The sequence below is a fragment of the Dendroctonus ponderosae genome, unplaced genomic scaffold (genome assembly GCF_020466585.1).
Source record: "Dendroctonus ponderosae isolate FM_Combo_2020 unplaced genomic scaffold, Dpon_F_20191213v2 Dpon_F_20191213_1, whole genome shotgun sequence".
NCBI classification, from domain to species: domain Eukaryota; kingdom Metazoa; phylum Arthropoda; class Insecta; order Coleoptera; family Curculionidae; genus Dendroctonus; species Dendroctonus ponderosae.
The window spans coordinates 47,967,506-47,983,004 of record NW_026017110.1 but is presented as its reverse complement, the minus strand read 5'-3'; the positions used below and the strand labels follow the sequence as shown (position 1 = coordinate 47,983,004).

General features: G+C 36.2%; 1 protein-coding gene across 1 annotated transcript; it reads right to left on the bottom strand.

Annotated features, from left to right (window-relative positions):
• Positions 1–3,661: 3,661 nt before the first annotated feature.
• On the bottom strand, positions 3,662–15,165 carry LOC109536590 (tyrosine kinase receptor Cad96Ca). Its single transcript, XM_019902874.2, has 10 exons — positions 13,949–15,165; positions 9,511–9,761; positions 9,035–9,454; positions 5,852–6,037; positions 5,679–5,792; positions 5,485–5,623; positions 5,033–5,370; positions 4,854–4,977; positions 4,645–4,802; positions 3,662–4,465 (listed from the first exon to the last, which is right to left on the bottom strand). Exons 1-10 carry the CDS (start codon positions 14,001–14,003, stop codon positions 4,241–4,243), a joined length of 2,010 nt encoding a protein of 669 aa, XP_019758433.2. The 5' UTR covers positions 14,004–15,165; the 3' UTR covers positions 3,662–4,240.
• Between the last annotated feature and the right edge of the window lie 334 nt (positions 15,166–15,499).

Sequence of the window (15,499 nt, the reverse complement as noted above, 5' to 3'; positions counted from 1 at the left end):
TTTCGTCCTTTTGTAACATATAGCGGAATTGTCTTTCTGCGAAATGTAGAATTTTAGGAGATGGATAAAGAAGACCTCCACGAGATACAAATATAAATTTTTTTTAAAGGTCTCGGCGGCTGCGCTGCACATATGGTCATGACAAATACCATTATCTCTTATTAATAAAATTTCTATACAGTTATGACATGTACCACAGACATGTACTTTCATCAATAAGGCGACGCACTATATACCCTGTTCTGTATATTCTGTTTGTTTGTGACGGCTTCCAATTATCCCTACGAAGTGCCTACAGGAAGTGCATGCACCCATAATTTTAGTATTTCAGGACGTTTAAATGGAAAACTACAACAATAAAAGGAACATGAAATAAAATGTGATAATGATTTACTTTACGACTTTCAAGCTTATGTATGAAACGGGATTTTCCTTAATTGCGCTCATTTTTATATCCATAAGCAACACAAAAGATCACCATTATGGAAACAAATAAAACAGACTAACGCAATTTTGTCCTTTCACACACTTATTTTTAAAATAGCAGGAAACCATAATAACACTTTGACACGCGAACATATACTGTTGTTGAAATCTATCTTGTTTGAATTTACAATACACGCAAACCATATAAAATATTACAAAATAATAGCTGATGCAGTTTTACCAGGTAAAACAAAACGGGTCTGACAGAGACAAGATACCGTCCCATTTGGCTATCTCTCTCTGTTGCCCCTGACACAAGATCTCCGGTATAAGCCTTGTTCTATGTCTCGTCTTTATCTATGTTCTATGTCTCCGGTATTCAACAACGGCCGGGGCCGTTCCGGGTACTTTAGTATACAGTTCATTGCACGTAAATGCGTGCAGTAAACGCCATTTTTCTGAAGGGGTTATTTAAAAGTTATAAGAAAATATTATAGAGCTTCAATTAGGCCTGGGTAACTCAATAAATTTTTAGGAGTGCAACGCAAAATGACAAAAAAAATGACTTGGTACGCCAACCCAACGCACCGGCGCAGTAAAAAACTCAGTTTCGTTGCCGGGAAAATGTTGATGACTCTTTTTGCTGTTTTTAGATTTATTTTAAATGCCATTTATTAATAATATTTCTAAAATGTCTTCAAAATTTTCCAGTTTCAGCAAAGTTACTTTTTTTCTAAATGCTAAATTTTCAAAAGATTTACTTAAAAATACTGAAAGTCTTGGGGTATTTTCGGCGAAAAATTATGAAATAAATTTCATTACAACTCTCGAACACTCGCCTCATTCGTCGCTTTGTAAACTTTAGCAGGGAACGGTTGCAGGAAACTTTAGAAAACCCTTTTCAGCTTCGAATTTGGCACAAAAACCAAATAATTTTATTCAGTTTTTCAACGAAAGTAGTTAAGATTATCTTGAAAAAACGACCAGAGATCAAAAGTTTACAAAAAATTATTGGGAAAATTCGCCGCCCTCATCGTTCTGAAGATTTTTAAATTTTCTTTAAAATTTCAGGTCATTCTAGTTTTAGCAAAGTTTTTTAAAGCAGTTCTGCCTACGCAAAAAAACGCATTATTTTCTGGTTTTCCTTAAAAATACTGACAATCTTCAGGTAATTTATGTGAAAATTGTAAAATAAATTTTCAACAGGAGCCATTTTAGGAGTCAAACACTCGGCTTCTGAACAGCTTTGTAAACGTCTTTCTGGAACTTTTTGCAGCTTCGAGTTTTTCGACTTTTTTCCAAAAAACATTTCCTCGAACAGAACAAGTGAAAGTTTATAATCAATTATTTGGAAAATTCGTCACTTTTGTCGCTGTGAATAATTTGGATTATTCAAATTCCGGTTTGTTCACTTTTATTAGATACAATATTTCCAAACAAGACTCTCTCTAAACAGAAGAACGCGTTTTTCCTAACGTTTTACTGTAAAATACTGTCTTTACAGTTTGGTTTTCTTTATCGTCTTTTTCCAATAACCGTTTTACCTTCGAATTTGGTACAAAATCAAAACAAAGTTAGCTTGTTTTTTTTCGACAAAATTTAAGTTTTCTCAAAAACAACTAAAGAAAACAAAAGCATTTATTCAATGTTTGGAAAACTCGTTACCCTCATCGCTCTGAAAATGTATTTTTATTGTCAATGAAAACCACATAGTTTCAAACAATCGTATTCGCAAAAGCAATATGTTGATGGCTTTTTTGTTAGATATTAAAATTCCGCCATCGGCCATGAGTTATAAGTCATTTAACCAATGAGTTAAAACTCATTTACTTTAGAGAGCGGCAACAACTCAGAAGCGCAACTCAACACAGTGTTACCCAGACCTACATCATTATAAGTTATTATTTAAGAATACGTAGCTTGATTTTGATAAGATTTTTCCGATTACTGTTTTTCTCGATTTTTCCGAAAACTTTCATTTTTGAGGCGTAATATTTTGGGAGAAGTCTCCTTAAATGAAACATCCAGATTCAAGCCGTGTCACGATTTCTGCCTGCTTTTCTGTGTCTTCAGCGTTAAAGCGACGGAAAAATTTTATAAAAATTTGGACTTTTACAGCTTGATATGTTGTTGAAATTCTGCCTAAATGGCAGATTAGCTTTCACTCGCATTGCATCATTTACAGCGCATTAATAGTTTTTTTCGTCAGAAACTATTTATTATTTAATTTGCGGACTTTTAGAAAAATGCTAACTCAACAGGCATTTTTTGGCGGTTTTCTCTAGTTTTTTTCTCAATCCTAAACTAATTTGTAACACTGTGTTAAAATTGTTGAACTCAAACTGGTATAAAATGTATCATAAAGTAAGTGTTTCCCAACAAGAACTCGGTGCCGAAATAAATAATAGATGCAAATTTAATTTTTGACTTTAAAATATGTCAAAAACGGTTGGACTTGAGCCTTGGACAATGAGTTAAAACTCATTAACTCAAAAGCGCAACTCAGCACCGTGTTACCCAGGCCTAGCTTCAATTAGAATACAGTAACGTGAAAGCATTGTAATGCAGATTATAATTATTGCCACATTTCGTTTTTTTATTTGATTGTAAAGTTATTTTAAGATTTTAATTCAATTTTTTTTTGTTTCATAAATTGGAATTAAAGCCCCGTTTCGTCACAATGTAAACACGTGGATAATTACCGGGACTTGTAAGTTTAGGCAAGAAACTGATGATTTTCTCATACAAAATCGAGTAAAATTAATGTAATTTAATTTATACAAAGTGAGATATCTGGCTGTCGCAAAAATCCGTTAGCATTGGATTCTCATTGTTACATTTTAAAACTACTGAAAAGTTTAGTCAAGATCGCCGGGAATCCTGAGTTTTACTAGCCCAGAAAATATCGGTCTTACAATGGCTGGTTTTGCAGCTTAAAACAATCACCAGCATTGAAAGTGACTACTCTAAAGATGTTGAAAGATTCATAAAAATCGCCCAAAATCCTGAGCTTTGCCAGCTTAGTAAATGTTGGTCTCAAAATTGATGTTTCCGGTCAACCACCTTACCTCGCTTAAAAATTCCGAATTTCCAATCCAAAATAAGTAGCCGCATGAAAGTTTCACCAGCTTTAGAAGACAGTTCAGGCCAAAGATGCGGAAAGTTTCATAAAAATCGCTCCGAATCCTGATCTTTGCTAGCTTAGTAAATATTGCTAAAAAATTGAACGCCCGTCACAGTTTTACAAAGTTTATTAACTAACTGGTTTAACACGGTCTTAAAAACAAATAAGCAATGAAACATTTCACGAGTTAATCTAATCTATGCTGTTTTTTCCTTCTTATAATATAAGAATCGTGTTTGATTTGCGCATTAACATTTGACTTATAAAGCTGGAATAGGCTTGATCTGAATTCGCTTTTATACACTGAATCGGTTTTCCAGCACTATTGAATAAGGTTGATCAAGCTTAAGTCGAGTTATTCCATGTTTTCCACTGGATATAGTGAAACATTCGTTAAAGCTATATAAATAACATACACATATACACTTGTGGACGCAACAAAGCCTTTGGGCGGATTAAATGAACAACCATATGGAGTGAGCATTATTTGGTTTCCTACCTAGTAATATCACTTACTGAGCTAAAATAATAACAGTTATTAAGTTAATATGTACAAATCACCTACGCTAGTTTATTACTGTTGAAGAGTATTTTATGTGTTTAAAAATCGTATTATTGGCATTTTGTTCCCGCATCTTCCAAAATATAAATTAATATATTAACTAATGCCCCAAATTGCCGCACGTTTAATCATAACTTTTCACCACTCAGGCTCATCATGTTGTAATAAGAATGGTCTGGAAAGCGTTCCAATTCGATATAGTCAGTCTCTGTCATTATGAGATTCTCTAGCAGATTGCCACATTCGGAGAACGATGGTCTCATGTTTGCATCATTGTCCCAACAGTAGTACATTATGTTGTAGATTTCTCTTCGACAGTGCTCAGGTTTGTCCAGTCGGTAACCATCTCTTACCTGCGCAATAAAAAATGTTTCTCAAGGTTTTGGTTGTTAAAACTGTTCGAGTTTACGGAAAATATTCACTTTGGTAGGGAGCTTAAGAGGCGTACTTTTAAAAGATTTTAAAAAAATTAGTCGAATGTTCCACCCTCTGCCTTTGAAGGCGGCAACTGAAACGTTTTCTCGCTACTCACCTTCCTCATAACGTCTGCAGCGGACAATCCCGGATAAGGGGTGCTGCCAAGAGTAACCACTTCCCACATTAATATACCGAAACTCCACACGTCCGATTTAACGGAAAAAATATTATCGTAGAGAGATTCAGGGGCCATCCATCTGATTGGAAGTCGTCCTGAAATAAACGGGTGAGCCTCGAAAGAGCACAAAAGCATCATTGTTGTACCTTCACTTTTCCTTTCGTAAACATGCGAACTTATAACATCGCGAGCGAAACCAAAGTCGGCGACCTTGCAAATGTGGTCATCGGTAATGAGGATATTTCGCGCGGCCAGATCCCTGTGGATTATCTGAAATTTTCTCAAATTACCGCCCAAATTCTACATTCCTCTAACACTTGCTCACCCCGTTGGCAGATAGGAACTCCATTCCTTTGGCCACTTGGTGGCAGAATGAGGTCAAGTCGCGGGAGGTCAGAGTTTTGCTTTTCCCATGCATATTGTTGTAATATCGCTCGGCTCGGGAATCGCGCAAGTACCCCTGCAGTTTCCCTTGCGTGATGTACTCCATGATGAGGAAAATTGGCTCTTTTTCCGTGCAACAGCCGAGCAGTTTCACCACGTTCGGGTGCGGATCGAGCATCTTCATTACGTGCAATTCTGATATCAAATCGCTCTTCTCCTTTTCGTTTGCGTTCTCCTTTAGCGTCTTCACTGCGACAATGCTAGGGCCTGCCTCCTTACCTAAGGACAGAAAATCGGGTTAAAAAATAGGTGAGAGGAAAAACCTGAACGTTTTTTTATCGCATGAACCATAAGGCAAACGGACATCGAAAACCCAGCTTTGCGATAAACTACCTTCTAAATCCATAGCTTCGCACTTCCAGACTTGTCCAAATGCACCCTCGCCCAGAATACTGAAGAACTTGAGTCGATGGCGTGGAAATTCCCAGCGGTCGCCCTTTTCATCTGTTGGTGTTTCCGTTTCATTGCCGGTCTGAAACCACAAAACTGTATCAGTATGGTACTTTCTTTTGGTCATTGAGAATTACTTCTGGTTGGGCTCCTTCGCGCTGCCACGGCTCATAGCGATTGCTAAAAGCCCTCGGACCTCGCCATTCGTGCATGTTGATACTGCCTTCTTCGCGTAAAGCCACATCTTTCCTCTGGAAAATCATTTTAATGCAGCAAACTGAAGAAAAATGGTCGCAGTCGCCGTACTTACCATATCGTCTGACTTGTCCTTTTTCTTCTTGAAATAGATCTTCTTTCGGAATACTACAGCAACAATTCCAACAATGAGAAAAACTGCACAAACCGATGCCACCGATACGATGGTGTTGCCAATTTCGGGGCCCTTCACTCGGTAGTCTACTGGAGTCAACTCGTTTTCATTAGCTGGTTCAGAATCCTAACAAATTAACGAATTACTTTAGAAACAGAGTCATTGTTTTAATTACTTTTGCTATGTTTTGCTTGCTTTTGCACCAAGTGATTTTAAAGGAGGTGTTCATGCATGTGTTCTTGCATGCGGTCAAGAGTTCTTCTGACTCCACAGCTACTGAGAGAAAAGTGACTACTCTTTTTAGATCAATTTTGAAATAGCCAATCCCGAGGCGAACAATGAAACTGCCAGCACAAACTACCATTGAACTAGGCCTGGGTAACTCAGTTAATTTTTAGGAGTTGGCGCAGTCGGCGCAATAACTCAGTTCCGTTGCTGGGAAAATGTTGATGACTTTTTTTAATTGTTTCAGGTTGATTTTAAAGGCCATTTATTAATAATATGTTTTAAATGTCTTAAAATTTCAGAATTTTCCAGTTTTGGCCAAGTTCCTTTTTCTTCTAAATGCTCTTTTCTTCGTCGCTCTGTAAAAAGAATTTGGAACCAAAATCAAATAATTTTATATCAAAAAACCAACAGAATAAGCGAAAGTTTATAACAGATTACTTGAAAATCTCCGTCACCTCCATTCCTTTGAGGACTATAGAATTTGTAAAAAAATGTGGTTTTTTAGTTTCGACTGAATTTTTTTTTGCTTTACCTACTCTACTCAAAAACGCTCAATTTTCTAGAATTTCACTTAAAAATACTGACGATCCAGAGGACTTTTACGCGAAAAATTACAATATAAATTTATAACTTTGTAAAAATTTTACAAAAACTTTTTTCAACGTCGATTCGGGACAAAAACGAAAATACGTTTACCAAGTTTTTTCCCGAAAACCATTAAAGTTTTCTCCAAAACCGATCTTAAAACTAAATTTTTTAATCGAAAACGCAAAAAAATATTCTTTTCTGATGATTTCCTTCTTTTCCGATAATAATGGGGTCTTTTCAGCCTAACATGGCAAAATTAATTATGCTAGAAAATTCGCCTCATTCATCGGTTTGCAGGGAACTTTAGAAAACCAATTTCAGCTTCGAATTGGGCACAAAAAGCAAATCATTTTATTCAGTTTTTTACCGAAAGTAATTAGGATTATCTTGAAACAACGACCAGAGAACAAAAGTTTTAAAAAATGACTTGAAAAATTGACAGCCCTCATCGCTCTGAAGAATTTAAAAGTTCCTTTAAATTTTCAATTCATTCCAGTTTTAACAAAGTTTCTATTAAGCAATTCGTTCTACGCAAAAATCGCATTATTTTTTAGTTTCACTTAAAATACTGACAATCTTCAGGTATTTTCTGTGAAAAATTATAAGATACATTTTATTGGAACCCTCGCCTCCTTAACCTCTTTACAACAATTTTTGAAAAACTTTTTGCAGTTTCGAATTATGGACAAAACCCTAATAATTATTTCTAGGTGTTTTTCCAAAAATATTTCCCCGAACTGAAAAAGCGAAAGTTTATAATCATTTATTTGAAAAACTCTTGGAAACTGGAGTTTCTCACTTTAGGTCAGTAATTTTAAACAACGCTGTCTCTAAACAGCAAAATCGCGGTTTTCCTAACGTTTCACTGCAAAATACTGGCAAACCGAATCTTTTATGCAAAAAAATTAAGAGATCGATTTTACAAGAAAACTCGTCGATTTTCTTTGGACGCAGTTCTGTTGCTGGTAAAATCTGGATTACTTTTTTTAGTTGTTTGAACAAAGTAGTAAAACGTTACTCAGAGAAAATGTTAATGATCCTTTTTTAGATGGGAAAATTCCGGTCTCGGGGGTGGTAAAGCCTTAATAAATCACTTATAACTCATGAACCGACGAGTTATAACTCGTTAAATCAGAGGGCGGGAACAACTCAATAGCGCAGCTCAACACAGTGTTACCCAGGCCTAATCAGGAGAATTCGCAAATATCAGTGTGACGAAAGGAAGAAAAGAACGCAGAAAGTTCTGGGAAAACATCACTTGATAGTCACGCCGAGAAACATCTGATGCAAACCAACAGAGAAAACGTCGAAGCTTTTGCAAAAAAATCGACCTAGAAGTCAAGTACAACCAAAAAGAGCGGAAAGACAGAATGACAAAGAATGGTCTTAAGGAAACTTCTCATAACAATAAAGAGTTTCATTAGAGCTTTAGCCCGAAGTAACGGTGATTAAATACCAAGGACCAAATCAAGATATGGGACAAACCGGACAAAATTTGAGACTTTTATATGTGAGTTGGAATGAAACAAATAAAGAAATGTCAAGAACCAGGAAAAAAGGGGTTAATTTCCACCTCAGATTTAGAATCCTGTTCCAAAGAACCGTTTAAATAAAGTGTTTCCTTCCAATAGACGATAAAAGAAATATTGCTAAACAACCCTGTTTCTAAACAGAAAAACCGGGTTTTTCCTAATGTTTTACTGTAAAATACTGGAAAACTAAATCTTTAATGCAAAAAAATTAAGATATCAATTTTACAAGAAAACTCGTCGTCTTTCTTTGGACTCAGTTCTGTTGCAGGGAAAATCTACATGACTTTTTTATCTGTTTGAACAAAGTAGTAAAACGTTACTCAGAAAAAATGTTGATGACCGCTTTTTAGATGTGAAAATTCCAGTCTCGGAACTCGTAAAATTTTAATAAATCACTTATAACTCATGAACCGATGAGTTATAACCCGGTAGCTCAGAGAGCGGCAGCAACTCAATAGCGTAACTCAACACAGTGTTACCCAGGCCTACATTGAACCGTTCAACTCCTTTTCATAACCTCTTTTCGCAACATCAGTGTTTATGAGCAGCTTGATGTTAAAGGAAAGTTTTCAGGTAATAAATGTTGATTGAACCAGAGCGTGGTCCTGCTTCTTTTTATAAGGCAAAAAATGACACCTCACAGATTCCGCGGCCTATTTAGGTCCTTATCTACTCAAAGAAGCTTGCATGTTCGACATTGTTATACACTTTAAGTTTTGAAGAGCATAATGAAAAAACTAACCACAACTTCGCTTTTCCAATACTGTACACTTGCCTTAATTGGTTTTGTCTTGTTGTCCAGTTCGTTGGATTCTTCGGATTCATCCAAGTTGTTCTTTGGTGGTTCCATATAAGGAGGATTCACCGGGCGCAACGGCGTCACATCCGTATTATTCCGGGGTTTTTTCGGGATGAATTGATAATGCGGTCTCGGTGGCGGATTGTTAGCAATATTCGGAGGGGGATTGTAAACACTTGCCAAATTGTTCGGTAGATTCGAGGATGGTTTAGGTGGCGTGTTCGGGGGTCGTGGATTGAATCCGGCGAATGGATTGAAACCGCCGCCAGGGAACGGTGGCGTGTTCAAAGGAGATTTGTAGGGAGCGGAAGAGTTTAGAATGTTCACGTAAACTTCGGTTTTTGCTTCCAGTTGGCCATCGCTGAGCGTTACGTAAAGATGCAGATCGGTTCCACCCTGAAAATTTGTGAACGCTGTTAGACATGTAGAAATGTTAACGAAAATTGCTTTACTTTGCCCTTGAGCGAGTCATTTAAATAAACCGCGCCGGTTTGTGGGTCGATCCGGAACGGCAAGGGTTCAGGTGGCTTATCAGACCCAAAGAACTGAATCTGCTGCAAGCCGAAAGTGAGATTGTCATTTTCCTGATCCTTGCCATGAACCTGGACGATTTTGCTTCCGATTGGTTCGTTGTCTGGAATTTGCCAGTTGCGTTCTGTCCAGGGAATGGATGGGGGTGTATGGTCGGATAATTGGCATCCTCCTGGAAATAATAAGTCGGTTTAATTCACGAAAATTGTTGCATTAAAGTCAAACGTGTGCTCCGTTTAGGAAAAGTGTCCAAACAAGAGTTTGAAGTCATTGAAGAGCGCATCATCACGTTACAACATCCGTTGTTGTGCACGGAAACGTTTGGATCTTGTATCGAATCATTATGTTAAAAGGAGGCTTTCTAGTGGAAAAATTGATAAAATGATTGCGAAGTAGGAGTTTTTCTTTTCAATTCTGGTGCATGTTTGTGTGTGTGGAATGTTTAGAATCAGCTGCTCAGTTTTGATAACTTTTACTCTCTAAGAAGAAGCCAATTGCTTGCTAAAACCTATTGAAATCAACGTTTTGAGAAAACTGCAAATATTTTCTTGTCGATGGTTCGCTTTCTAAAAAAGCCAGGTAGTCCCCTCTGGAATGATGTAAACATAAAATTTTGGCATAATCTTGCACCTAAGTGTCTGATATTTAAATTTCGCATTCTGGGTCAAAACTATTCGGAATTTTCTCACTCGTGTTGTTCTGACTGAATCGAGTTTTCAATTCTCTATCTAACGATGCCAAAACGAATTCTGTGGCGCAAATGGTTCTTGAGAAACTTCGAAAAAAGCACCGTCATGTTTGAGTCGATTTTGTAACTCAAAAAAGAAACACGCAAATCTGAAACTTCTTAAAATCAATTCTTTTTTAAGGAAACTGCCAACAAGCCCTTATCGAGGGTTCACTTTCTAAAAAGGCAATTTAGTTCTCTCTGGGATGATGTAATAAGGGTTCTTGCTAATTTTTGCTTCAAATTTTGGCATACTCTTGCACCTAAGGGTCTGATATTCAAATTTCGCTGAAAGACTGAGTTTCTACTACATGTCCCCCTCCCTGACAGGACAGGAAAACTACATTTTCGTGACTCAATCACCCAATGCAATGCAAAGTAAATAGCAAAACCTCATTTGGAAGCCGCACTCGCTGCGAAAGTAAATTTCACATAGGTAGTTGTTGTTCTTCATAAAATGAGTAAATTAATAGAAAAACTACTAAATATCTAAAAATAAATAAGGAGTGGAACATAAATGTTGTGCGTCCATTTCGGTAAAAAGAAAACATTTAAAGGTTTCAATAGTGGAGAATGTGCGGTTATTATAGCACTTTGGAGCATCATGACCCAATTTTCCCGAGACACTTTCACTTTGCGAAGAATTGAAAGTGCGCGACTATCATCGTGTGGAATTACTGATTAACGTTACAATGAAACGGCCAATTTGACTGCAGGATCTATTGTATGCTGATATTTTTTTTAGTAACCTTTCCCAGAAAAAAAATGGTGTGAAATGGCATCTACTGGTGCTAATCTGCATGAAGTTGCAGAAATTCGTTATTTATAACAGGCGCATTAGTGAACCCCAAATCTTGCTCTGCAATACAAGAACTAAACCCGGATCCAAGCCAATGGTGTCCACCTGACTTGGACTTTCTCACCTTTATTTGACTCACTAGCGATTTTTGTACCGAAGGAACTGTTCAAGTATAACAAGCCAAAGAATAACAATAACTCTTACATAACAAGCTTTTTCGTCGGTATTTTCCATTCGGATTGTCGTGGTCTTTGATTAAAACCTGTGGGAAAATGTAATTAATAGACGGATTTTTTCCGGCGAATTCTTACCCAAGGATCCAATGGATTTTTAGCCAAAGGTGGCTTCCATCAAATTTTATGTTTTTTGTATACTAAATTTGGCAATATTTTTCAACAAAAATAAGCATTTGATGAACCTGAAGAAGATATAATGTAATCCAAGTTGCAGATCTTAGAGAAGTGATGAATGGCTGAATATCTGAGTTTTTATACATTTTGAATTGTATTTTATTTTGATACAAATAATGATGACACTTTGGATCATTACCTCCGGCTCTATTATAAAAGTATGCCACTTGTAAAGTACGTCATTATTTGTTTGGTTTATTGTCCAGTATGTGGCGAATAATCATGACTAAGCCATAAGCAGCTGGTTCGTTGACCATAACTAGTGAAGATGTTCTGAATTTATGCAAGTAATCAACAAAATTATTATTTAGCACCAACTTTTAGCGAATTTTTCCGATTCGGATTCTTAGTCTAATCTTCCACATAACAGAACCACTGTTGTGTTTTACCAGAAAATTACCTCTTCTGAGAAAGTGAAAGCTCTGAAACAACGTAAAAATTCTTGCATTTCGCAATTCCTTAAAGTCTTCCCGTCGTTGTGGTTGATTTTTGCCGAAATATTTAACCGAGAAACTTCTACGGTTCTATCAAATTAAGTTCGTGAAAAATGTTTCTTGTATGTTTAGTTAGACGTTTCGGCTTTTAAATACTATCATCAAAATAACTTACTTGAGTACAAACTTGCTGAATGCTTAAGAAAGCAAAAAAGCTGATGTTTAAAACGCGTAAAAAATAATAATCAGGTTTGTTTCCTTGTATAAATTAATTTTGAAGAAACTATATCAAAAAGTGGCTTCCCTTGGCAAGAAACTGACGAAAATAGACCTTAATTTAACCGACTTTGTACCTTTAATCTTTCACTTGTAATCTAACTTTATTAATTAAGTTTCCCAATTATATTATAGTGTGCCGTAAAGAAAGGAATACATTTGGATAAACTTATCTTCTTTCTCTAAAGGATTTTTTTCTCAGCAAAAGACTCATGTTATTATTTCTCATTGCGCACTTTTGCATTAAAAAAATTGAATATACAAGGCGTTTTCAAATTGAGATTCGACCCTCAAGATATAGATTTCAAATGAACTCGGCCCTTTTTGGTTGGATTTTCGGATCCTACGTGAAAGTACTTTTATCTATCTAAAAGTATCCATTGTCAATAGTTACCAGTTTGCTAGAAAATTGCCTTGAAAATTACTGTTGCAAAACTGTTGGATATTTGAACAAAAAGCCTCTTTTGGATGAGAGGAAAACACACTCAACAGGCTGATAATGTTAATGTTGTTGTCCAATGTCCAAAGCATAGTAAATAGTTTCCAGCATGAATTGATCGTCTAACAGAATGCCAGGCACAAGAATGATTTCAGTTCCAGCATTAAGTTAAGTAAATATGAGCATTTTTTGCAGAAAATCCTGGACTTTCCGTAGATTCCAAAATTCTAACCAAAAACTGGTGTTCTCAAACGATGTAATTTTCAACGTGAAAGTCGTATCCCAATTCTGAAATACCCTGTATACTAAAGTTTGGTTATCGAAAAATTGGTTTTCAAATGTAGAATGCGTCTTCATTTATTTAACTTTTTGTAGTTAGTAGGAAATCGTTGAAAAAACTTTTCCAAACTAGCCAGAAATAAAAATCCGACAATGTCTGATCGGGTGATCGAGCGGGCCAATTCACATTGAACGGTTAGTCGTTTGCCATTATGCGGCCGTGGTAATTTTTTCCAAAAGCTGTCGCCTGTTTATTGTGTAGTACACAGGGTGGTGCTATAAAAACGGCCTGTTCACAACAGGCAGAAAAACTGAAAAATTGATTTTGAAGTCGCCATAGAGAAATCTTCTTCAAAAAAAAGCAACAGTATCTAACAAACTTGAGGCAGTTTCAAGGCAGTTCATTTTTTCAACTTCTTGTCAGATATCCGATTTCCCACCCATTTTATCGCTCCAATGGGAAAAAACGTTAATTACCATATTCATATTAATCACTTTGATTCCGCATTATATACGTGAGAGATTAGCAACAGGACTTGGCGCACAAGAACCTTGAAGTCATAATTATGAATATTTTGTTCTGACAAAGGTAGGTATTCCATTGTCGAAATAACGCGTTCAGATTGATCAAGGCAATCAGATTTTTATGAGCGTTTGGTTGACTCGATTTACTAAGAAAAATTGGTTTTAAAATCAACTTTGCTGGATCAAACTTTGCAGTGCGGTTGATTACCTTGAATGTTGATGTGTTCGCTAATTAAAAATTAATCAGCTCGACCGCATTAATTTTCGGAGTTCGTTAGCATCAATCCTACAAGTGTAGTTTAATTATTTTTAACTATTAAGGAAACAGGGATATGTATTTAACCCGCCACTGAACTTTATGGAAGAACAATTCAGATATTCCAAGATGCATGGAAAGAACAAATATAAATCCATTCATTTAGTACAGCTTTCTTCAATGTCTTCGTCGCATTCAAGAAACTTTTACAAACCTTGCGCAATCACGAATGCAAAGGAAAGTAGCCCGATCCATGGTCTCCAATGCATGGTTCACTCAATTAATCCACTAATTGACACTTTTAATATAAATCTGTTCATAATTTGATTTTCGCATTTGAGCACCAGCACACACAAACGTATTCGCTCCACTTCGATGTTGGCGTTTTTCCGAAGAAATCCCGCAAAGGTTCTCAGGCGACGATTTTACCATGGAAACTTATGTTACCGAAGCCATATTTTCCATCGGTACCCGCGCGACTATTTGTCAATTTTTCGCGTAAAATATGTTCGCCATGTTCACGGTCAAAGCAATGAAGAACAATTCCATTCGTACTGAAGTCGAACCCACGGTTGAGCGGCGGACTGGTTTTAGAAAGTTAAAGTGTAAACACATGATTTTGGGTTTGTGCAAGTACCACAACTGTACTAACGGTACCTCTTTTAAGCGGGATATTTAAATGAAATTTAAAGCGTTTTTCATTCATAAAATTAGGCCTGACACCAGATTTAACAGGGTGTTTGAGTTACAGCCTTCAATCGCACTCAAGTCCAGCTAATTCCAGCTAAAAATGGCGATAAATCGACAGAACAAACACAATATTATTAAAAGATTAAGTAAAGGCGAGTTCAGCAGCTCGGTAGTGAAATGTCTCTAAAAATTACCCAAACAGTTTTTCAATTCAGTGAATTGGAAAGGTTTTAATTTTTTTTAATACGGTTCCGAACTTTTTGTTTAAATATATAACAGCTAAACCAAGTACAATTCGGCTTTTGAGGCCGCATTTAAAACTGAATTTTCCTCGCATGAATTAACGAATGAGAGGAAATGAAAAATACATAAGCAACCAACGCAAATGTATTTTCTTTGTACGAGTTCAAATGACGATTGTTGATGATTTTGGGAAATGTCAAATCACATTTTTTCTGGATCAATCGTACTCGTTTATGCTTCAAATGTTCAGAGTATGAGGTGAATATTTCGGTTACTGGTGTCTTCATTTTGTTCTATATCTTCTTCACTGTTATTTTCTAAAGTTGTTCGTTTTTTCTCCTATTTTGTCGCTTTTGTATTGTAGCCGAAGAGACTGAAATTAATCCTCACTTTGTAATGAATAAATCGGCAATGATCGAATGGTATTTTCGCATTTATTTTGCCTCGACTGTTGCAGTATTTATTATCTAGCTTGATTCTTAAATCCTCACTTTTTCCCTTAACTGGTTATCATTTTTTCACTCGTTATTGATTCGGTTTGTTATAGCAGAAGAGAAGACAATACTTCACAATAATTTTCCCTTTTGCATCAGTGCAGTGGAACTATTGAAAACGAGAATAAAAAGTAAACAATTAATTGGAAAAACAGTTATCGAAGCAAAATGAAAAATTGCCAATGGAATATTCAGGTGAATGTTAAGATTGAGGCAAAGATTTCTGAATCTATAAGTCCTAAAGTTGCAGTTCCGATGAGACTGCCAGGATTTCCTGAAATAGGAAATGTAAATAGTGAATCAAATAGAGAGAAAAGTGAAGAAAAAACCATAAAAAA

Coding starts and splice junctions, on each gene's coding strand:
- LOC109536590 (XM_019902874.2), bottom strand. CDS start 14,003: ATGCATTGGAGACCATGGATCGGGCTACTTTCCTTTGCATTCGTGATT. Junction 9,762..13,948: donor TGCATTCGTGATTGCGCAAG/GTTTGTAAAAGT, acceptor TATTATTTCCAG/GAGGATGCCAATTATCCGAC. Junction 5,624..5,678: donor GCGAAGGAGCCCAACCAGAA/GTAATTCTCAAT, acceptor TTGTGGTTTCAG/ACCGGCAATGAAACGGAAAC.